At 54.3% G+C, this 22,660-nt stretch overlaps 1 protein-coding gene across 8 annotated transcripts in view; it reads right to left on the reverse strand.

Annotated features, from left to right (window-relative positions):
* COL27A1 (collagen type XXVII alpha 1 chain) overlaps nucleotides 1–19,792 on the reverse strand; it is a 156,942-nt gene extending 137,150 nt beyond the window's left edge. For 3 of the 8 annotated variants that reach the window (XM_077968245.1, XM_015117009.3, XM_077968244.1), the window contains exons 1-3: nucleotides 19,611–19,789; nucleotides 13,135–13,205; nucleotides 6,637–8,390 (exon numbers count right to left, since the gene is read on the reverse strand). In XM_077968245.1, the coding sequence (XP_077824371.1) occupies nucleotides 6,637–8,390; nucleotides 13,135–13,205; nucleotides 19,611–19,672 (1,887 nt within the window). In that variant the 5' untranslated portion in view covers nucleotides 19,673–19,789. Of the gene's footprint in view, nucleotides 1–6,636; nucleotides 8,391–13,134; nucleotides 13,206–13,306; nucleotides 13,448–19,610 lie in introns of those variants that run through there. The other 5 variants (XM_077968251.1, XM_077968250.1, XM_077968249.1 and 2 more) reach the window with 3 other exon arrangements.
* Nucleotides 19,793–22,660: the final 2,868 nt, after the last annotated feature.

Here is a 22,660-nt window from a genome sequence, read left to right on the forward strand (position 1 = left end):
ATTTCTGTTAAGCAAGCTTCTGGAACGTCCTCAACTCAAAATTTTAAGCCACCCTCCTTCACATCTGTTTCTAGGGGACAGTAAGAGATGTCCCTTCTTAGGAGGCCCTCCTTGACCCAACTGTCCCAAGTGGACCCAGAATTAAAGAAAAAGCAGGGGGCTGAGATGAAGCACACTGTAGGTATACCATACCATTTCAACAGATAAGAAGCCAGAGGGAGGTTCAGAGAGGTAAAGTGACTTGCCCAGTACCACACAGCTAACAAGAAGCAGAGCCTGGATTCAAACCAGGACCGCTGGAACTGTTCTCCTACCCTGCGCAGCTGCCACACAATCTTGGTCAAGTGTGACTCTAACTAGGTATGTGGCCTTGAGTAAGTCCCTTCCCTTCTATGGGCATCTGTGAAGTAAAGATCCTGGAACCTTCTTGGCACTGGCATTTCCTGAATTGCGGAGGGCCAAGGTGGGGGTAATTTCCTCTGCTACGTTATCAGGTCAAGAGGAAAAGCAAGATTCTTCCCATGTCACAGAGGAGAAGGCCAAGGCCCAGCGGGGTGAAGGGCTTGTCCAGGACTCTGGGGAGGAACAGGTTCCGTGGGTGCAGCTCCTTCACGGACCCTGGTGGGGCTGCAGCTGCAGAGGCCTGGACACTCCCTCTTGGCATGTCTTCTGCCCCAGAAATAGGGGCATCCAGGATAGAGTCTGACCTCATCCACCACATCTGCAGAGCAGACTCTGAGTGCCACTCAGGACCCAGGGTCCAGCGTGGTGATGTCAGCCCACAGGCCGACTCCTTGACAGGCCGGCCCCAGCTTCTGGCCTGGCCAATCCCTTCACTCCAGACCTTCAACCTGGGTGGGGACTGCCAGCTGCCCAGTGCTAGCCATGGGCTGGACCCTCCCCTACTCAGTGCCCACTTTGTTCGTGGCAAGCATGGGTGGGTGCCCCCTGGCCCCTCTCCCCTGATCCGAGACCCTGCCTGTTCTCTCTGCAGTGGAAAAACGCTGCCATTTCTTTCCAGGGCCTGAAGCCTGAGCGGGTGACTCTGGGATGATTCACGAGGCCGGGGTGGGATTTTCCACTTCACGCTGCAAACAACGGGGCCTCTGAGAGGGCCCGGAGCTGAGGGGGAGCAGAGCGGGGGCTCAGGCCTGCCTGGGGGAGGCGGAGGAGGCCTGGGCTCCAGGCGCACGCAAACAGAGCCATGGAAACAGCCAAGCAGACCCCTCGGGGCTTCCCCCAAGGGTCCTGGCCTCTGACAGCCAGATCTAGGGGAACCCCATCCTACGGAACAAGTCCACCCTTGTGTCCAGCTACAAGAGCCTCTGCCTGCCAAGCCCTGCAGAAAGAAACCAGCGCTAGCTGGCATGGCCCCTGGCAGTAAGCAACGAGAGGTTTTACAGGCCTGGGGTTTAGGAGACCAAAGTCCGAACCTAGGTGTGCAGCTAACTACCGTGTGACCCTGAGCAATGTCCTTTTGATCTCTACACCTGGACTCTGTGTCTGTAACCTGTTGGGGGTAGTTAGGGAGCCTCAAAGGGCTCTTCCATCTCTGATTATCTGAGCTCATGATTATTCCTAAGAATTCCCACAGGGCACCCAGACTTCCCCAGCCTCTGTCCTAGGAAGGACCTGCTGGAACAGAGCTTTTCGGCATCAATACAGCTCTGTATGGCCTTGAGTGAGTTACTTCATCTCCCTGGGCCTCCAGGCCTCAGTTTGTCCAGCTGTGAAATGGGAATATAATACCCATATTCTGAGATGGCATGTGCATGCTGGTTCTTCTCCATTTACTCCCCAGATCCATGCTGTGCCCTGGGAAGCTGACTTCTACAGATTGTACCCTGGCCTTCCTTGACCTCTAGCTTCCAGCTGGGTTTGGCCAATGGGAGACCCCAGAAAGAGAGTGCACAGAAGGGAGGACAGGCTATTTCTCTCCCTGTGCTCTCTCTGCTGTGCTATAATTTGGCTGCAGCTGTGTTCTCCCATGGCCCCTGCTTCTGTGGGGAGACCCCTGCTCAAGGTTTTCATTCTCACTAGGTTCTGGGAACACCTTTCCCTGGGACCTTCTGGTCTGGCTTAAAAAAAAATGGGGGCAGTCCTCCCCTAACCCCCCTCCTGTCTAGCTGACATGTGTCATGACACCCTTATCCATTCAGGCTCCCAAGCTGTCCCTGCTCCACCGACTAGCCCCAGGTTAATATTTTCATAGCACAGTTCTCCAAGCAAATGTGAGACTATGTCCAGACCCTCCCAGTTCTCTCAGTGCACCAAAGTCCCCACCTCGACACCCACCATCAGTCCACAATCACAGCCACGACAATCTACCAGGACCCAGGTTTCATATGTGCTTTACCTCCCGCATCTCACTGAATCCATGTAACGACCCTGGAAAGGTAGGTGGCACCGTATCCCCATTTTATAGAGGCAGAAACTGAGGCTTAGAGAGGTTAAGTGATTTGTCAAAGGTCACACAGCACCAGGCATCTAGAGGACATTCAGCTAACAATTGTGCAAAGAATGAATGGATGGCTGGATAAGGGAATGGTTCAAACCCAGGTCATCCCAAATCCTAAGACTACGTGCTTTTGCAGTCCACATGGCCTCCTCATCTCCCTGACAGCAGAGTTCTGGGTAACCTCAAGGAGCCCCGTCTGGGAGTCAGGATGACCTGCATTTCATAAGGATCAAATTCTTTCGTTCATTTCACAGATAGATAGTCACAGAGCACGTGCTGTGGGCCAGGCCCTTAGCTGGGTCTTCCCGATGGGACATTTGCAAAAAGTGCAAGCGTGGGCAAATGCCAGTGGCCTGATCGTGAATAAATAAGGCCTTGACTCGCCTCCTCTCAGGCGTGGGGCTTCTGTGCAGCTTCTGTGCAGCGCTGTGAACCGCGGCCTCCCCGCCCCAACTCACCCAGGGCCAAGCTCAGTTTTTCCATGCTCCCCCCTCTTGGGGCTCCCACAGAGCTCCCTCACTCAGCAGCTACAACTCCTGGCAGGCCTGGGCCCAGAACTCTGTCTCAGCCTCTGCCAGTTGCTCTCGTGCCCTGAACCCCGAGGAACAGGTTTGCACATGCAAACACAGCCACTGCACCTCTCTAAAACACTGAAAGGCCCCACAGTCATGTCTAAGGGGAGAGCTGTCCCAACACTTTATTTCAGTAGGAGACTGAGCACTGGGGAGAGGGAAGTATTTCCCCAAACTCACTCAGCAAACCTAGGTAAGATGGCCCAACCTACTTCATTTCTACTCCAGCTTTTTTTTGAGACAGAGTCTCACTGTTGCCCAGGCTGGAGTGCAGTGGCATGATCTCGGCTCACTACAACCTTCACTTCCCGAGTTCAAGGGATTCTCCTACCTCAGCCTCCCAAGTAACTAGGATTACAGATGTGTGCCACCATGCCTGGCTAATTTCTGTATGTTTGGTAAAGATAGGGTTTCACCATGTTGGTGAACTCCTGGCCTCAAGTGATCCGCCTGCCTTGGCCTCCCAAAGTGCTGGGATTACAGGTGTAAGCCACCACGCTGAGCCTCTACTACAGCTTTATATGCAAATAAAATTTATGCACATTTTCAGGCCACCATCCCCACCAGAAGTGGGAGCTATTATCATCTTATGTTCTATAGAAACAGGCTCAGCATGGATCAGTCACAGAGCTAAAAGGGGTGGAGCCAGGATTTGAACCCAAGTCTGCATGTCCCCAGATGGGGGACAAGGAAGCACTTCTCCTGGGCAGCTGGAGCTTCTGCTCTGCTGGGCTTAGATCCTGGATGTATATGGAGGTCAAGGGAAGACAGCAGAGGCCAGAAAGAATGGGAGTTCATTTTATCACATTCAAAGACGCCTCTTCCATTACATTATTCTGGTATCTGGTGAAGAAGTGACCAGGTTGCCATCTGCTACACAGTGGACAAAGATTCTACCAGCTTCCTGGTTCCTCCTGGAGTAAGCTATGTTCCAAGCTGGGGGAAGGTGGGGACAGGGGATAGCACGGGGCCTGAGGCAGGGATGTCCCCTGGGCAGGTTGGTGTCTTCCCCTTGTCCTCAGAAGTCAGGGCTGGAGGAGCAGAAAGAGCCTCGGCCCTGGCCAGAAGTCAGGGACCACAAGTCGCATCCCAGCTCCTTCGGGAACATGCTGGGTGCCTCTGGCCGGGCCCTTTATCTCTTTCTAACCCCTGTTGGATCATCTGTGGGGCAGGGCTGAACACACACAGACTGCCCTCCTCAACCAGTTTCCATGAGGTCCTAAAGGAGACACCGTGCCTGTGGAAGTAGCTCATAAACTTGATGGGTTATCGAATCAGAAGATTCTTTAGGCCAGGCACAGTGGCTTAAGCCTGTCATTCTAGTGCTCTCAGAGGCTGAGGCAGGAGGATCTTTTGAGGCCAGGAGTTTAAGACCAGCCTGGACAACATAGTGAGACCCAGACTCTACAAAAAAAGTGACAAAAATAGCTGGACATGGTGGCATGTGCCTGTAGTCCCAGCTACCTGGGAGGCTGAGGCAGGAGGATGGATTGAGCCCGGGAGATTAAGAATGCAGTGACTTGTGATCACACCACTGCACACCAGCCTGGGTGACAGAGTGAGACCCTGTCTCTAAAAAAAAAAAAAAAAAAAAGAAAGAGATTCTTTAGATTTTGAGTCCTTCCTTTGAGACCAGGGACAGGGACAGTAGTGACTCTTGTCTGAAGCCCGTCCCCCAGATCTGAGTCCCAGAGCCTCAGAGTGGACACTCAGGGCAATGGGATGGAATGTGCTAGTCTTGGAGTCTAGAGTCTGGAATGTAAACTTCAGCTCTGCCTCCTCCATGCTGCGTGGCCTTGGGCAGGTCCTGGCCCTCTCTGAGCGCAATTTTCTCACCTGTCCAATGAGGAAAGTTGAACTAAGTCATCCCCAAGCATCCACTGACTGACCAGGTTCACTTCAGTGCCTCCTCTTTTTCAAAGAGATTTGGCAGGAGGCCTCACTTCCTGCTAACCCAGAGCCCCGAGCCCCAGGAAAAAGTATTTGACTCAGACATACAGAGGACCCAAGATTCTATAGAATCTGCCCTGGGCCAGCTCCCCTCCTCTCTCCACACCACACACATTCTTGGGAGGGAGGGCTAGCCTCCTCCTCACGGCTGGGTTGTGCTGTGTGGCCAGAGTTGAGACCATGGACCTCACCATGTCCTGTCAGGAGGGGACAATTCCCCTTTTGACCTCACCACCATTGAGCCCAGCACACACACAGCGTGGGAAGCTGAGCTGTCAGGGCCCCAAGGCACCTGGTGCCAGAGTTGGCCTGGGTTGGCTGGAGAGGTGAAAAGGGTTCCTCGTTCTTTCCACAAGAAAGTGGTGGCTCCCAACTCTCTACGCTGCCAATTTCAGAACACTGAACTTGAGCAGAACGTTGACATAATTGCAAAGCAATGCATACAGTTTCCATAAGTTCGACAATATGGTTATAATAAAGGCGGACTCTCAGTCCCCTTGGAGACAGGCTGGATAAATATTATTCCTAATGATTATTAAAACTCATTAAGTGTGTTTGGAAGGCCTGGGAATTCCCAGCATCTGCCACTGTCTCCGCATTGCAGGGAGCCCTAACCTCAAACACAGAGCCCAGTGGGAGAGCCGGCTTCAGGAAGGAGAGAGAGAGGCCACCACACGGTGGTCGTCTCCAAGGCGGGAGAACAGAGCAGAGCCCTGAGGCTTCTGGAAACGCCATCCCATCATTCCCCACCCAGAGGAATTGGCCTCCAGCTGTGGGAAGGTCGTTGCCCCTGGAGACGGTCCCAGGCAAGCCAGAGATATCGACCCTGAGACCATCCTGCAAGTCGTGTTCTTTCTTCTCCCTTCCTCTTCCTTCTGGCCCACGCTGATCTTCCGCACCCCAAACTCCTACCGGGGGTTACAAATCAAACCCCTGCAGGCGCTGGGCAGGCAGGTAACATAAACAGGTGAAAGGACTGATCGGAAGACTCAGTCAGGAGAAGTGGGGACCAGCACAGACAAGAACAGACTTGTTCTAACGGGGTGGCTCAAGTGCCATTGCATCTCCCACTTTCCAAGAGAAGCTGGTTGCTGAGTCTTTTTATAAGAAATCTCTCACATTTTTCAAATGTTAGTAACTTATTGGATTTTTAAAAAAGGACACTGCACGTGCCAAACAAAACATATCCAGAGCTCCCCATGTGTGACCTTTGTCTGCAACTCTCAGACAAGCTGATGGCCAGAAGGACCCCTGCTCCATGAGCTGGGAGAGCGGGGCTTTGGAAGCTGCTTACTCACTGCATGATCTGGGGCCAGACAGCTACGGGCTTTCCTTAAGCTGTTCGACCTTTGCAGCTGGGTTAGCAAAGAATGGGCTTGGACCTGGGCCAACCAAAGCCCAGGGGTGCTCTTCACCTGGGGTTAACCACCAGACTTAAGTCTGTCCCAGTGGATCATGAATCTGGAGCAGAGTGAGCAATGATGCATTTAGCAGAGCCAGAGGAGCCAGGGGCCTGGCTGGAGCCGAGGATGTGCCCATAACCAGCTCCCTGCTCTAAGCTGCTCCTTTTCCTTCTTTACCAGGGGCAACCACTTGACCAATGCCCCAGTCCCCCACTGGAGCTCCACGCAGCATGCAGACCCCACTCAGTCTTACCGGCAAACCACAGTCTCCCTTGGGCCCCGGAGGCCCCATCAGCAGAGGGAAAGGCGTAGATCCTGCCAGGTGGAAGAACGAATAGCCACTGCTCGTGGGCCGGGGGCTGGAGGACAGGAATTGAGCTGGGGCCAATACCAGGGCTGAAGTGGTCTGCTGACTGGGCTGGGACTGTCTGGGGCTAGGCCTGGTTGTCAGATCGCTCAAGGGGACATCCCTGGCTGCCTTCCCAGGTCTGAGGGGGACGGGCTTCCGGGGGCTGCTCTCAGGTCCGGCTTTCTTTGAGGCTTCCGATCCAGTGGGCTTCTTGTTTCCAGTGGGAGCTGAGCCAGGAGTGGGGACGGCAGGTGCTGTTCTGGGAGCGCTGGTGCCCGAGGTTGGAGGCACCATTGTGGCTGGTGGCCGAGTCGTCCTGGTAGAACCAGGAGTAGGGGCAGGAGATGAGGATAAAGCAGTAAATGGGGGAGGTTTGTGGGTGCTGGTGCGGGCAGAGGCCGGCTTACTGGCATGGTTAGTCACCTTGGCCTCAGTTTGAGCTAGTGTGGGAATGGGTTTTTTAGAGGAGCTGGTGGTAGGAGGTAGGGGCTGGGTGCTGGGCAGTGGGGGCCTGGGCATTCCTTGGTTCCTCTGGATGGGCTTCTCTGCGGGACGGGATACTTTGGCAGGAACTGTAGGTACATGCTTCTGAGTGGGTGGGGCTGACTTTGTAAATGAAGGTGCAGCTGTTTTCTGGGTAGGATGGGGACTTTTGACGGGGACAATTGAAGTAGAAGGGGCTGAAGGCTTGGTAGGGAGGCTTTTGGGGATTTTGGTGGCTGTGATCTTCTGTGATGGTTGAGAGGCTGCAGGGCGAGGCGTTCTGGTAGAGCTGCCAAGAGAGGCTGGGAGCACAGGATCAAGTGTGTTACTGGCTGACAGCTTGGCAGGTGGGGTTTGGGCTGGGCCTCGCCCCGCGATATGCTGGTGAGGGTTTGTGGGGCTAGTCCTTTGGGGCTTGGTGGGAGTGGCGGGCACCACAGTCCCCTTGGGTCCCCTGCCTGCTGGCTGTGACCCCAGTGGTGTGGCAGTGGTCAAGTTCTCCAGGCCTAGCAGGGCGAGGTCAGACTGGAAGGTGAAAGGTCTGCCAGAGTCTTGGGAGAAGAGAGGCCCCAGTGGGGACTGGTACGTGTCAGCCTGTCCACACTGCTTCCTCAGGTGGGTACAGTAATTGTGAGCGACCTGCGTCACAGGGTAGATACTGAACTGGCACAGAGCACCTTCAAACTGGACTGCATGCGGGTTCATCTTCCCAAAGAGGAAGGAGCCCCCGGGGTCGAGTGCAGGGTCCCTGTGGAAAGGCAGCAGGACAGGCACCCGGCGCTGCCCGCAGGCGGTCACCAGAGTGACTGTGCGGCCTCGGAGCTCGAGGGCCAGGTGGTGCCAGCGCCCGTCGTGCATGTCGAGGTCGAAGGCCACCGAACGCCGGGACCCCAGGTGGACGACCGTCTTGCCGGGGAGGAACTGCAGGCCCAGCTGCAGCTTGTGTTTCTGGCTGCGGACAGCGAAGAGGAAGGCATGGTTCACCCGGTGGGAGCAGAGGCTCAGCACCAGCGCCAGCTCTGTGCCCAGGGAGGCAGGAATGACGGAGCCCGTGGGAGCCTGGAGCCGGGCCCGCTGTGTAAAGATGAAGCCAGACTGGAAAGGAATGACTCCCGGGGGTGCAGGGCTCCCGGCCTTCGTCCAGCTGAGGCCCAGCCGCTGGAGGACGTCCACATCTGAGAGGGAGGGAAAAGGGGAGAGGACACAGTCAGGACCTGCTCCAGCCCGCCCCACCCCCACCCCCTAAGGGGCACAGACAATGTGGACAGTCCACCCACAGCTACCTGGTCCTTTGTTCATTCATCTAAAAATAATGCCGCCCCATGGTGGTGGCTGAGAGGGCAGCGTTGGAACCATCCAGCAGGGATTGTGACCCCTTATCTGGCTGCATAATCTTGCATACTGGGGTTAAAAAACAGACTCTGGAGCCAAAGTTCCTGAGTTCAAATCCTACCTCTAACACTAATCTTGTGACTTTAGTGCCTCAGTTTTCCCATCTATTAAATGGAATAGTAACAGTCCCAGCCTCAGAAGGATGTAACAGTTACATGAGTGAATACATTTTTTTAAGTGCCTGGTACAAAAGCAGCACTTTCAAATAATAACTAATACTAAAAGTAATGATAATCACCAAATGCTCTTGCTGAGAGTGTTATAGGCTGCGCAACAGTGACATGTTATACTCCTTTTTCTCCACCAGGAAAGCCATCTCCTCCAGGAAGCAGTCCCATAAGTGAGGGACCAGGGTGACAAGAATAGACCTGTCACCAGAGCTTGGTAAAGGATGTCCCAGGGGTCTGACAGGTTCCACCATCTCCTCAGGGACCCACCCATTCCACTTCCCACTCCCAAGGTGTCTCTACCAGGCTACGGGGCTGCTATCTGCTATCAGAAGGGTGATGGCATTTCCGCTGACTCCTCCTCCTGCCCGCAGGGCTCTGGGGAGAGAAGGGGAAGCAATCAAAGCATCCCTGCAACCTCTGTCCTCTGGCAAAGTGTATGGATATCTGACTGTGGTCTGGCCAGGTCACATCCGCCCAATAATTATGTCAGCAGGGCTTGCCAGAGCAAAAGCAAAAGGAGGGCTTCCAGAGTGTTTATGGAAAGGCTTCCTGACCTTTCCCCTCCCAGATTATTAGACCCCTTCAGTCAGCTGAGCTGCCAGGGTCAGCAAAGCAGGCTCCTGAGCTCTGACTCAGCAGGGAAGGAAAAGCTGCCTCTGGAATCTGAGTCTGGGTCAGGTCCTCAGGGCCCTTCCCCTGAGCTCAGCAAGATAGGCCCTGAGTACTGAATGCTCTTTCCCTATCATCCCCTGCAAAGGTTGTGCTGAGGGTTGAATGCAACACTTGGCATTTGCTCCTCAGTTGACAACTGGGAGATGGATGGATGGATGGATGGATGGATGGATGGATGGATGGATGGATAAATGGATGGATGAAAGGATGGATGAGTAGATGGATGTATAGATGGATGGATGAATAAATGGATGGATGGATGGATAAATGAATGGATGGATGGATGAATGAATAGATGAAGGGATGGTTGGATGGACAGATGGATAGATGAATGGATGGATAATGGCTGGCTGGCTGGCTGGCTGGATGGGTGGGTGGATGAGTGAATGGATGGATAGGTAGATGAATTGGTGGATGGATGGATGGATGGATGGATGGATGGATGGATGGATAAATAGATGAAGGGATGGATGGATGGATAATGGCTGGCTGGCTGGATGGTGGATGGATGAATGCATGGATGGATGGATAGATAGATGAATTGGTGGATGGATGGATGGGTGGATGTATGTATGTATGTATGGATGGATGGATGGATGGATGGACGGATGGATAGTGGCTGACTGGATGGATGGAATGGGTAGGTGGATGAATGGATGGATGGATAGGTAGATGAATTGGTAGATGGATGGATGGATGATGGATGAATTAATAAATGGATGAATGGATGGATGGGTGGATGAAAGGGTAGATGAATGGATGGGTGGATGGATGGATGGATGGATGGATGGATGGATGGATAAATGAATGGATAAATGGATAATAGATGAATAGGTAGATAGACATATGGATGGGTGGATGGATGGATAAATGGATGAATGGATGGATGGATGGATGAATAGATGGATGGATAATGGCTGGCTGGATGGATGGATGGGTGGGTGGGTGGATTAACAGATGGATGGATAGGTAGATGAATTGGTAGATAGAAGATGGATGGGTGAATGGATAGATAAATGGATGAATGGATGGATGAGTGGATGAAAGGGTAGATGAATGAATGGATAGATGGATGGACGGATGGATGGATGGATGAATGGATGGATGGATGGATGATGGATAGATAAATGGATAGGTAAATGGATAGGCAGATGAATGGGTGGATAAATGGATAGAAGGACAGTTTCCTGGGGGAAACTGAGAACCTGAGTGCTGGCAGCATGTTATAATGGTTCTATAGCAGACTCTGGAGTCAGAAGGGCAAAATGTAGAGCCTGAGAAGACCAGCAGTGAACCTGGACTCTGAGCCTCAGTTCTTTCCACTGTGAAACAGAGCTGTAAAGAGCGCCTACACCATAGGGTTGTTAGGGGGATGATATGGTCATCTTCCACATCATCTTCACCCAAGCCCCACATTGAGTAACTCTGCTTGAGTCTCTTACTGACACTTGGACCTCAATTCCCTGCCTGTAAGACAAGAGAAACAGACCTTGAGATAGCACAGGTGTTGCCATGTTCTAAGAATTCTATAGCTCTGTGTTGCTGGTTCAGGTTGGCTTGAGTTTAAGACCCTTATTCTTCCTTAGGACCCAAGGGGCTTTCATTTCATTTCAAACTCCTCCTTCCCATCCTTTCTCCCATCTGTCTGCCCTCAGGTTCTAAGCTAAAATAAACTGCTGATTAAGGATTCTCTTAATGGTATCTGTTTTAATCACTGAAACCCTCTTATTATCATGAAATACTATTCACTATTATTCACAATAAACTGGGACTTAGAATGGGAGGAGCCATTTGGTTGGACAAGAGGTATGGGCAGGAAGCCACCTGGTCCTTCCTCTAGTCCCCACTCAACAACCCCTGGAGGGCTCCTCAGGCCTGCTCACATCCCTCTCCACACATGGAATTTAGGGCCAACCTGCACTTACCCAAAGACAGTCACAACTGGCTGGGCCAGGCAGCACGGGTGAGGTTTCCCCTATCCACTGGGTGGACTTCTAAGCTGACAACCAGCCAGTCTCCAGGTGTCCCCCAAAGACCATCTGCAGCTAAAGGGCAAAGTCTCAAACCCTGACACCTGGCAAAGGCGACCAGCCCAGAGCTGCCGTGAGTCTCTGACCACTGTGGGCACTGCAGGGCATAGGAAAGGGTTATTCTTGCCCGAATTTTTCAGGTAACTAATTAACACCAATAAGAAAAACTAATACTTGTTGAGCACTTACTATATGCCAAGTATTTTACAGGTATGATCTCACTTGATCCTCTCAACAATCTATGGAGCAGGTACTCTTTAATATCCTCACTTTACAGAGGGGGCTCGGAAGAGTCAGAGGGAATAACTTGCAACTCAAAAAAGGCACAGCCAAGGTTTGAACCCAGGCCACCTGACTCCGGGGTCTTTGTGCTTAGCCATGATGCTATTCTGCCGGGGGCCTCCCAGGCTTGTTGGAAAGCAGGGTGGACACACATCCAGCATCCCATCACCGGTGAAGAGATGGGGGACAGGGGAATAAATACAGCCCAACGCCAAGATAGAAGGAGCCTGCCAGCTGGCCCCCACAATATCCCTTTATTACATAAACCTGGCTCCACACAGCTCCAGCCTCTCCCCAACCCCCCGCCCCAGTGCCTGACTCAGGACTCTGGACAGCTGTTCACCTACTTTGTGGGGGAAACAGCAAGCTTGGAAAATATGACATTTGCACAAAATGTTGCTGGGCAGCAGAAGTCTCTTCCGGGCACAGCCCTGCCCTCCCAGGGGCCCAATCCCTGCCGAGTGGCCAGGTCAGGCCACAGGGACTCCCGGCGTGCCAGGCTGCCTGCCCCAGCACAAGGGCTGGGCGTGAAGGCGGGGGAAGGGCGGCTATTTTCAGAGGCACGCGGCTGCTTGACAAACAGATGTGGGAGAGGTTTCAGTTTCCCTGGGCAGATGTGGAGCCAGTCCATCGCCGCCCTGGCCCCCTGGACAGCCCCTTAGGGATAGGAGGGAAAAGCAGGATCTCACGGGAAGGGGAAGATGGGATCCCAGGCTTGGGCCATGACAGTTAATGCTTAATGCTTTGTTTTTTTAAGCAGTTCTTAACAGCACTCATTGGACAAACAGGGACAACCGAGGCTTAAAACCGGAGTAACTTACTCAAATTCTGCCCCAGAAACAACACAAGCATCCCCCTTCCGCATTTCTGCACTGAGTCTTTCCTACCCCTTTACAAAAACTTCAAATGTGATTTTGTTTTTTTTTTGAGACGGAGTCTCGCTCTGTTGCCAGGCTGGAGTGCAGTGGCGCAATCTGGCTCACTGCAAGCTCCGCCTCTTGGGTTCAAGCGTTTCTCCTGCCTCAGCCTCCCAAGTAGCTGGGACTACAGGCGCATGTCACCACGCCCAGCTAATTTTTGTATTTGTAGTAGAGATGGGGTTTCACCATGTTGGCCAGGATGGTCTCGATCTCCTGACCTCGTGATCCACCCACCTTGGCCTCCCAAAGTGCTGGGATTGCAGGCATGAGCCTGGCCTCAAATGTGATTATTTCAAGCCTAAAGAGAATTTGCCAATTATCATCTCCATGCTGCTGATGGGAAAACTGAGGCACTGAGTTCCGATTACAGGCACCGCTGTCTCCTACCCCTGAGTTCTCAGGCCCCTTCCATTCTCCTTTGTCTCCCCCTGGACAAAGAGAAGACAGAATTACCTTCAGGAGCTCCTTGGGTGGAGGCCAGGTGACAGGCAAACGAGACTAAGATCCAGGAGAAGAGAAACCCCCTAGAGACCAGGAGACACAAGCAGAGGCGGCATCAGCTTCCACCCGCTCACGCCCAGATCCGGCTGGGGAAGCTGGGAGTGGACACCAGTCCCAGTCTCACCCCAGTCCTGCCCACAGAAGGCAGGAGGCCAGGTGCAGGCTCTAGGACCCCATCAGAGCAGCAGCCCACTCTTCCCGGCCTCCAGGCACAGCCTCTCAGTGAAGACCTGGTTACATGCACAAACACAGCCTTGCTTTTCACAGATCGATTAGCCAAGGTCAGTGGGCAGGAAGCAGCGCACAGGAAGCCCTGCCCTGGTCATTGGAACATCTAGGGTCCAGCTCAAAATCTGATGCTGACTCAATGGGCAACCAGGGGCCAGCCCCTCCCTTTCTCCGAGCCTCAGTCTCCCCATCTGTACTACAGCCTCATGATCTTGAGACCCTTCCCCAGACCCCAGCCAATGGGCTGCAGAGCCAGGGGTGAAAGGTCAGTGGGAAGACCAGGCTGGTCTGCTTGGAAGACCAATCCCCACACAGGGCAGGAGAGAGGAGACCCCTTAACCAGAACCAGTGTGGGTGAAGGCAGCTCCTGACTTGGCTTTATCCTAATGGAAAGTGGGAGAAAGAAAACAGAGGGGATGAGGGGGAGTTAGACAAAGCCAGCTGCAAACCTGGCCCTGTCACTTCTCAGCTGTATGAACCCGCATGAGTCGCTCAGCCTCTCTGAGCCTGTCTTGTCTTCTACAACATGGGCTGATGTTCCCTATCTCGCAGGTCAGGCATGAGGAGTCAATAAGCTCATGCAAAATACTCCCCTAGACGGTCCCCGCTGTCCCTACACTCTGGGGCCAGGAAGGGTTAAAATTCTGCTCTGTGGCTCTTGCCAAGATGGGCAAAGGCAATGATACAATTTCACCTTCCTGTGGGAGCAGCCACCAGTGACACCCGAAGCCACCTGGGGTATCTGATCCCCAGGCAGGGAGAGGGGAGGGCGGCACGTGGCCAGAGACAGCCGGGGCACAGCAAGAGAGCTGTGTCAGGTGGGTGATGAGGGCTAAGGCTGGGACAGACAGGCCCAGGATGCATTTCCAAGAGGAAAGCTAGGATGGTGTGCTTCTGTGGAATCACGTAATCTAGGAAACCCGTTTGCCAGGGTTGATAACTGGAACCCTAGGTTCTTCCCAGACTCCCTGCGCACCGTAGATGACAGCTTCTGTCATTGTGGGGCATGGTGAAGACACTGGTGATTACATACCCACAGACATCCCTCCTTCCTGCTTGCTCACATAGGCATGGACTTACAGGATCCTATGTGAATCTGGATAAATCTAAGCTGATCCTGAGAATTTCATTTGCCATGCCAGTGACTGGTTTAGGCATGCATGTAAGACCCAGATGTGGTCAGTGAGAGGTGAGGGATGCCTGTTAGAGACCCTGAGAAAGCAGAGAAGGTTTTCTTCAAGCCTCCGTATGCTGTTGAGTAAGGACATACTGCTCAGAGCTGCTGCAGTCATTTTGGGTACATGAGGTAACAAGCCCCAAGAGCACGTGAGGATGGCAGAATAGAAAAATAGTGGGTGTCTGAAGACACTGTTGAGATGTTAAATTCACCAACCCTAGTACTGCTCTTCCTTGAGGCCTCTTGATATGGGAATAACCCCCCTTATCCTTTAAACTATTTTGAGTTGGGTCTTCAGTTACTTGCAGCATAACGTAAACCAGCTGAAACAGCACTCAGATGCCAATGATGGTCCCCTGATCGCCTTCTCCAGCTCTGGGCCTTTGCACATGCTACTCCCATCATGTAGACACTACTCCTTTGACTGGTCAGTTACTGCACATCCATTAGATCCCAGCATGGGTGTCGCCTCCCGCAGCTCACTGCACATGCCTCACTACGGTGGTTCTCACATGTGTGGTCATTGTCTACTCTCCTATTTCCCTGTCTAGACTAAGTCTCTAAAGGGCAAGGACACCCGTCTTATTCACTGTTTTGTTTTTTTTTTTTCATTTTGTTTTTGAGACAGAGTCTCACAGTGTTGCCCAGGCTAGATTTGAACTCCGGGGCTCAAGCTCTCCTCCCACCTCAGCCTCCCGAGTAGCTGAGATCACAGGCATGTGCCACCATGCCGGGCTTATTCACTCTTACATTTCCAGCCCCTGGCAGGCACATAGGAAGTGTCTAGTATATTTTTATAAGATGAATTAATATTACCTGGTATTATAGGACTCTGGACTTTAAAAAATGTCTTCCCAAAGCCTTAATTCCCCTGCTCTGACTTTTTCCAGAATTGCTCCGAGATAATCCTTGGTCCTTCCTCTTCATCCTCTCCAATCTGCTGCCACTGTTGGGAGAATGCCTTTTTCATGGGGCCAGGCCCCCAGCTCACCATGGGCAACGACTAAAGGTCAAAGTGTCAAGCTGCCCTGGGGTTGCCTGGGGAGAAGGCAGGGCCAACCTTTCTGGCATGACTTGCTCCCTTGAGGCAAACGGCAATAGCATGAGCCCTGGAGAGAAATAAAAGGCAGCTTTGTTTAATTAGACAAATGGAGAATACTGAGGCTCAGGGAAGGCAGGTACTTCCATCCTGGGCAGCGTCTGGGTTCATAACTCTTCAGTAGTATTTCCCACACCCACCAGAGACACGCTTTCTAGGAAATTGGCCAGATACATTAGGGAAGAGCTGTCCCCTGCATTCCAGTCTTGACAATCCGGAAAGCACACCTGTATATCAAAGGCTCTGAGAAATCCTGCAATCAACAAGTTGCCTGTACTTTCTGTCATTCAGCAGTTCCCAAACTGAAAACTCATTTTTTCTGTGAATGCCTTCTCAGAAGAGACTGCCCCTTGCCCTCCTGTGTTCCTGTAACCCCACTAATTTCTGTTCCATCTCCTTCCAGTCCCCTCTCTTCCTGGCCCTTGTCTGGCACCTGCCCTCACTCCTTGAGTCCTTCATCGGATTATGTCGCATACCAAACTTCTTAGGAAGTTAGGAAGTTTCCCAAACTGATAAAGAAAGGCAAGGTGGGGAAGAGAAGGTACAAAAACCATACATGTCCTTCTCGGTCGATTTCCCTAGCTACAGCTATACCAAAGTGACTACTCTGCAGAGAATTAGAGAATACATCCTTGTAATCCCTGAAAGTCGAGAGAAAGAAGTCTCACAGGAGACATGGAATCAGAATCTTCTTTTCAATTAAGCTTCCTAACACCGTGGCTTCCAACTTGAGGACGTTAGCCCTGAAGGCCTATTACAAAAGTATTCAGCCTCCATTCATTCTCCCTGACAAATGCAGCTGACCCTCTTGGAAATGGATTCTGTGCACTTGACTCATAAACTTGCCAAGTATAGAGCATGTCGGAGTGGGAGAAGGCCATTTAAGATCATCTAGGGGTCACATTCTAGTCTTCTCTCTCCCTTCTTTGCCAAGATGGGTAACTGAGGCCCAGAGAGGGAAAGTTATTTGCCCAAAGTCACACAGTGCTTCAAGTCTATGACTTAACAGATAGTCCTTTTCATTTGACAAGTCATTTCATTTGACAAGTCAAATGAAAAGGACTATCTGTTAAGAAATTGAAGCAGAAATTGAAGACTTCCAGGGACTTCCTACTTGCCAGAGACTGGAGCCCCAGCCTTCACCAGCAGGAACAGAGATGCAACCCAGGGAGCCAACGAGTCATCTAAGTCAGCTCCAGGCCTGGAAAGTTGGCTCTCAGAGGGAGGCCCTGCCGATTCTTTTGCTCCCGTTCCAATCCTGTTTAGGCTACTGCTAATCACGTTTAGTGCCTGTGCTGCCTCAGGGCTTTGCTCTTTCAGACTTCTGTTTTCACCACTTGCTTTGTGGGCCTTGGCTTTGCGAACCCAGGGCTCCAGAATGTCGGGAAGACCAGAGCACAGAGGCCAGGGTGGCCAGGAGGCAGCCGAAATGGGAGCTGTGAGGAAACATCGCACGGAAACATCGTCTGGCCACACAGCCCTCCAAGCAGGAAACCCAGGTGTTCCTATGCCCTGCAAAAGGCCCTCTGCCAGTGCACCAAATGGGACTACTCCTGGGTAACTACATTGCCAGAACCGGCAGCCTGCTTGGATAGTTTTCTTCCATCCTTATTACCTGGAAACCCACAGGACCTTGGAAACCCACACCAGCTTCAACTGTCACTGAGGGCTCTGAGCTGAGACCCAGGCCACAGAAATAAATGCACAGGGAAAGTGGCCCTATGGACACTAGGCTTGGCTGTTCACACATGGGGTAAAAGCTTAAAAGGGAGCTAACTGGAACTACAGCGCAGCAAGTCGGATGGACCTGTCCCACCTGCCTCCGTGGACTGGCCAGACCCCCTGTGCCCAAACGGCTATGCCTGGGCTTTCTTCACAGCTTCCACGTCCTCCATGGGAACAGAGACAGGTCATCGTCTGGACAGGATGCAGCCCAGAACTTTCCCATTGACTCACACACCCATTCAACATGAAGGGAATAATACAAATACCAGCTGCTGTTTATTGAACACTTATTACATGCCAGGCCCTGTTCTAAGCCCTTTACAAGCCTGGTCCTGTTCATCTTCACAAAACTCAGCCAGCTGGGAACAAGGTGCCAGTTTTGTGGAGGAGAAGAACAAGCAGCAGAGTGGCTCACCCAAGCTCGCGTAGCAGAGTTAGGATTCAAACTCGAGCCTGCCTGATGGCAAGGCTCGTGGCCCTCCTGTGGTGCCACCTGCCTCCCACGAACATGATTCCGTGTCTCACTGCTGTCCCTTACCACCAGTGGATATGGTACTCTGCATAGCCAAGCCAGACAGGTGGGTGTCAAGAGGGTCCCTGGACAGAGATGGAGGAGAGAAAATGCCAACAAAGAACAGGGGCAGTGTGCTCAGAAAGGGACAGAGACCACCAGGAGGCTGCTGGCTGCTGGGGGTCCGCAGGGCCGGTGGAGGCACAGGAGAGGGAGAATTTTCTGAGTACCGGGAGGAAACAGAAAGAAGCAGAGGCCAGGGATGTGTCCATAGACATGACATGGAGTTTGGTCCGGCCAGAAGGGTCCAGGGGCAGAGGCATGCTGGAAAGCAGAGGCATGATGGAGAGCAGAGGCATGCTGGAGCCAGAGCGCACATGATGGAGGATGACATGATGGCAAGGGAGGCAGGGAGGCAGGGAGGCAGGAGAAGGCAGAGACTGGGCCTCTGAGCAGTGTGGCGGCCCACTTGCCCAAAGCTGGAGCTCCACCATGGGGTGCTCGCCTGGCACCACTTTTCTGCCCAACTGCTGGCATCTACCCTGGCGCAGGGTCTTCTGGAGAAAATGAGTCAGCAGCGTGCTAACTGGTGCCGTGTATGTGTGTGTGTGTGTGTGTGTGTATGTGTGTTGTGGTGAGGGGGTGCAGGGCTGGGGAATCACAACCAGCCAGCTTTTTCCAAGACATGGGGAAGAAAGGAGGGGGTGTCATCCTGCGGATTCCAGCCCAGAGGGGGCAGGGCCCAGCTACAGCCCTGACAGCCTCTGGGGAGTGTCCTGGTGTCCTGGGGGCAGGATGGAAAGAGAGGAGCGCCGTCCACAGGCCCCGAGGGACTCCATGCTGCTGGCTCCCACACACACCCACACGCTGCGCCGGCTCTAGCACAGGCTCACTCTCTCTTACAAATCCTACTCCACACGCTGGGAATCCCAGTCTCTGGGCCCCAGCTCCGCGCAGCCGCTCCTGGGAGGGTCCCTGCCCCTCTCCGGCCCTGTCTCCCCATCTGTACACTGAGAGGTTCCGCACAGTGATCGCCCAGGGCCCTTTCTGCTCTGACATGCTGGCTCTCACTTTTTCTCTCTTACACACGTGAAAGGGACAGGAACCGAGAAGCAGGAAACAGACACACAGACTCAGGCCGACTCACACATACACGCGGAGATTTCCAGAAACGCGGGGACGTGCAGAGGCACACAGACACGGAGACAGGAGCAGAACCCGAGACCTGGTGACCTAGAAACTTGCGGACAATTTCACAAGAACAGATAGAAACGGAGACGTACAGGCTTGGGACCTGCAGACATCGAGACACCGGAACACACCGACACGGCCCCAAACGGAGACCCCCCCTCCTCCCCCAGGCATCCAAAAAGCCCCCCTCCGCACCCCGCCGGCCGCTCCAGGCGCCACCACCCACCCCCACCCCCGACCCCCGGGCTGTCTCTGCCCCCGCCCCAACGGGATCGGGCAGCCGGGCCAGGCGCGGCAGGGCGGGCAGCGCTCGCCAACTCTCGCCCGGCCGGGGGCGCAGCCCCTATTAACCCTTGGCGTCCCGCCTCGCGGGGGCGCAGGAAGGGACAGGAAGCTGACGTTCCGCTGGAAGCGACCGCGTGGCGGGGAACCCCGGCCCTCCCCGAGATTGGAGCAGCAGGAAGCTGGGGAGGGGGCGTCCCCGAGCTCGTACTCACCCCCCGTGCGCCGCCGCCGCCGTCGCTGTGCCTCGGGCCCCCCGCGCCGATCCCGCTCCCATGGCAGGCCCCTACTTCATGCTCCCGAGCCCGGGGGGCAAGTGTGGGCGCGCCCCATGGGGCCGCCAGCCCCCCGCCCAGCCGCGCCAGGCCGGCTCAGAGCGCGCGGCCCCCGCGCCCCCAGAGCAGCCCCGCGCCCAGGGGCGCCCGAGCAGGCAGGCAGCGCGGCTGGGGCCCCGCGGGCGCCCGCGCCAGGCCCATGGTCCCAGGAGTCCGGGCGCCGCGCTCGCCCCTGCCTCGCTCCTTTTCTGCTTCCACCAAAAAGGAAGAAGAAGCAAGAAAAAGAGAGAGAGAGATGATCAAACTTTTGGAGGCGGGCTGCTGGCGGTCCCCGGAGGCAGAGCAAGGCCGGGTGAGGGCGCGCGGAGGGCGGTGGAAGCTGCCTCCCCGCCGGCCTGGGGGAGGAGAGGAAAAGGAAGGATTTGGGGGAAATGAAGGCGATTTAAAGTCTCGGCCCGCGGTGTCTCTCCACCTTCCCTCCTCCCCGCGCCGGGCCGCCCTCTGCTGCCCCCTGCTGCCCCCTGCCGGCAGCAGCTAAGGATACAGCCTTAGCTGGCCCACTACAGCCCCGCTGGGACACCCGCCCCCCTCCCCCTTGTATAGATGGGGAAACAGATTCACAGAGAGGCAGGGGCTGCCCAAGGCTTCACGGTGATTTGATCACCGTTCTGAGATTAGGAACTTCTGACTGGTGAGGCTGGGGGTCCTCCAATGGGGGGTTGGGGTAGAGGGAGAAGGGCCAAATTCTACTCCTGGAAGAAACCCACAGTTTCAGGGACAGAGCTAGGACCAGGACTTGGTGTCCAGACTCCCATGACAACCAGTATCCTTACCTCCACCGCCCACCAAAAGTTTGCGCTTCCAGACTCGGAGCGCCCTGGAGAACACACAGAGTGGGCTTGTTAAAGGTTTGCCACCCTCTCTCTCCCTTCTGTCAGAAATTGGAATCTAACCGCACCCCCGCCCCCTCACGCACCTCCACAGAATCGACAAAAACTCCCTCGGATCCCATACTGGAGCTAAGAGCTGCACACCTTGGCCCCCGAGCAAATTCTCACGCCCACAACCCCAGTCCAGCCCTGGGACCACAGCTCCCCCCGCCTCTACCACCTCTTGCCACTCGTTCACGAGCAAAGTTACACTTATACGCCGGTGCACACACACACTTCCACACGTATCCACGCTTTCCCCAAACTCAGACACACGCTCACACCCGGTCACAGGCAGGGACAGCCACGCACCCTTCCTAGGTTCACACGAAATGCATCCTCAGGTATCTGGGTTCAGGCGCACGCTGATACTCTACACTCGAAATCGCATGCACATGGATGCTTACACAGGCACAAACGCACACTATCCTGGCCATATCGTCCCCGCACGTGTACACACCCCAGGTGCACACACGCGCGCACACCCTCACTTGCACACAGATCTCCGAGAGTGCCCACCGCACACGTGCACACACGCATTTACTCCTCACGCGTGTATCCACCTCCCCATACGCGCACACCTTTACGCGCGCGCACACACATAGGCACAGAACACTTCCCAACGCTCCAGGAGCCCCCAAGCACTTACTGGGTTCCTAAGTGCGAGCCTGGCCGGTCGGTCCTTCCTCCGGCGCCTAACGGCATTTGTATTCATGGGTCCCCGCAGCCGTGGGCGCGGGGGCGGGGGGGCGAGGTCCCCTTCCCTAAACGGGGCGCGGGCGCGCGGAGCGCAGCGGCACCGGGAGGGGCATGGGCGCGCGGGACTGCGCCGCCGGCCCGGTCCGCCTGCGCTCGAACTTCAGCCGCTCTGCGTCCACGGGCTCCAGCGCGGGCTCCGAGAGCTGGGGGCGGCTCATAGGTGCTGGGGCCGCGGCGCCCGACGGGCCTTTTGAAGTCTCCGCTGGGGGCGGGGAGGGGGCGCTGAAGGCGGCCTTTTAAACCCTGGCTGCAAGCGGGCTCCGTCGAGCAAGGTGTCTGGTTTCAACAAACTTTAGGAAAAGTCCCAAGCCGAGAGAGGGAAGGTAGGGGGGTTGGGGGAGCTGCATAACTGTGCGCTGCTTCCTGCAGAGGGCAGAGCACCCATGGCTGCCAGGAGGGAGGCCCGTTGTGGGACTGGGGAACTGGCAGGCTCCTGGCCGGCGTGTGGAGCCACCCCCGCCACCCCCACACCCCCAGTGTTGAACCAGAGTTCTTAACTTCCATGTGCACGAACCCCAGGGAGTGCGGGAATACCCCCAAACTATGCACAAATTGAGCATGTTTGTGCATTCTTCAGGGGAGAGGGGCCATGGACTTTCCTCCGGTTTTCAGAAGTCCACGGCCCCCTAAGGTTGAGAACTCCCTCTCCAATCATAACTGATGTTTTTTTAGTTGCATACTTGGCATCATGCAGACCCTGTCTTTATTTACATTTTAGATATTTTGTTCATTGTGGGGTTTTGAATTAATTTTGATGCTTTTAAAAGTATTGCATTAAAATATTATCTTGATACTTAGGGGTTCAGGGGCGCTGCTTTGGGCAATTTACCTCCACTGCTGAGTTTTCTTGGCATCTCCTGGTATGCTGCGTCTCTGCATGTGCCACGCCCTAGTCCAGACCCTGAACCACACAGTGCTGGGATTTAAGGGAGGCCTGCTTTTTTCTCTCCATTTACAGATGGGAAAGCTGACATAAACTGGTAGGTGGTGGAGGTGGGATTTGAACCCAGGTGACCTAACTCCAAACTTCTGCATCTTGTCACGAGGATCCAAATCTTAGTCCTTAAGGGCTCTGTGCAGATCCTCACCAGCCTCCCCAGCTTCAGATCCGGCCTCCTGAGCTCCAGTCTCTGATTCCTGCACCCACGCTCAGGTAAGCTTGGCTACTTCGATGCTTTCTCCATACTGTTTCCTCCCAGGTTCTCCCTCTGCCCCTTTTCTGCCTGTTCACAACCTCGTTGTTCTTCTAGGTGCAGCCCAGAGCTCATCTGACTCTGATGAGCTGCTCTGCCCTACACCGGG

This window comes from Macaca mulatta, chromosome 15, assembly GCF_049350105.2.
Source record: "Macaca mulatta isolate MMU2019108-1 chromosome 15, T2T-MMU8v2.0, whole genome shotgun sequence".
NCBI lineage: Eukaryota > Metazoa > Chordata > Mammalia > Primates > Cercopithecidae > Macaca > Macaca mulatta.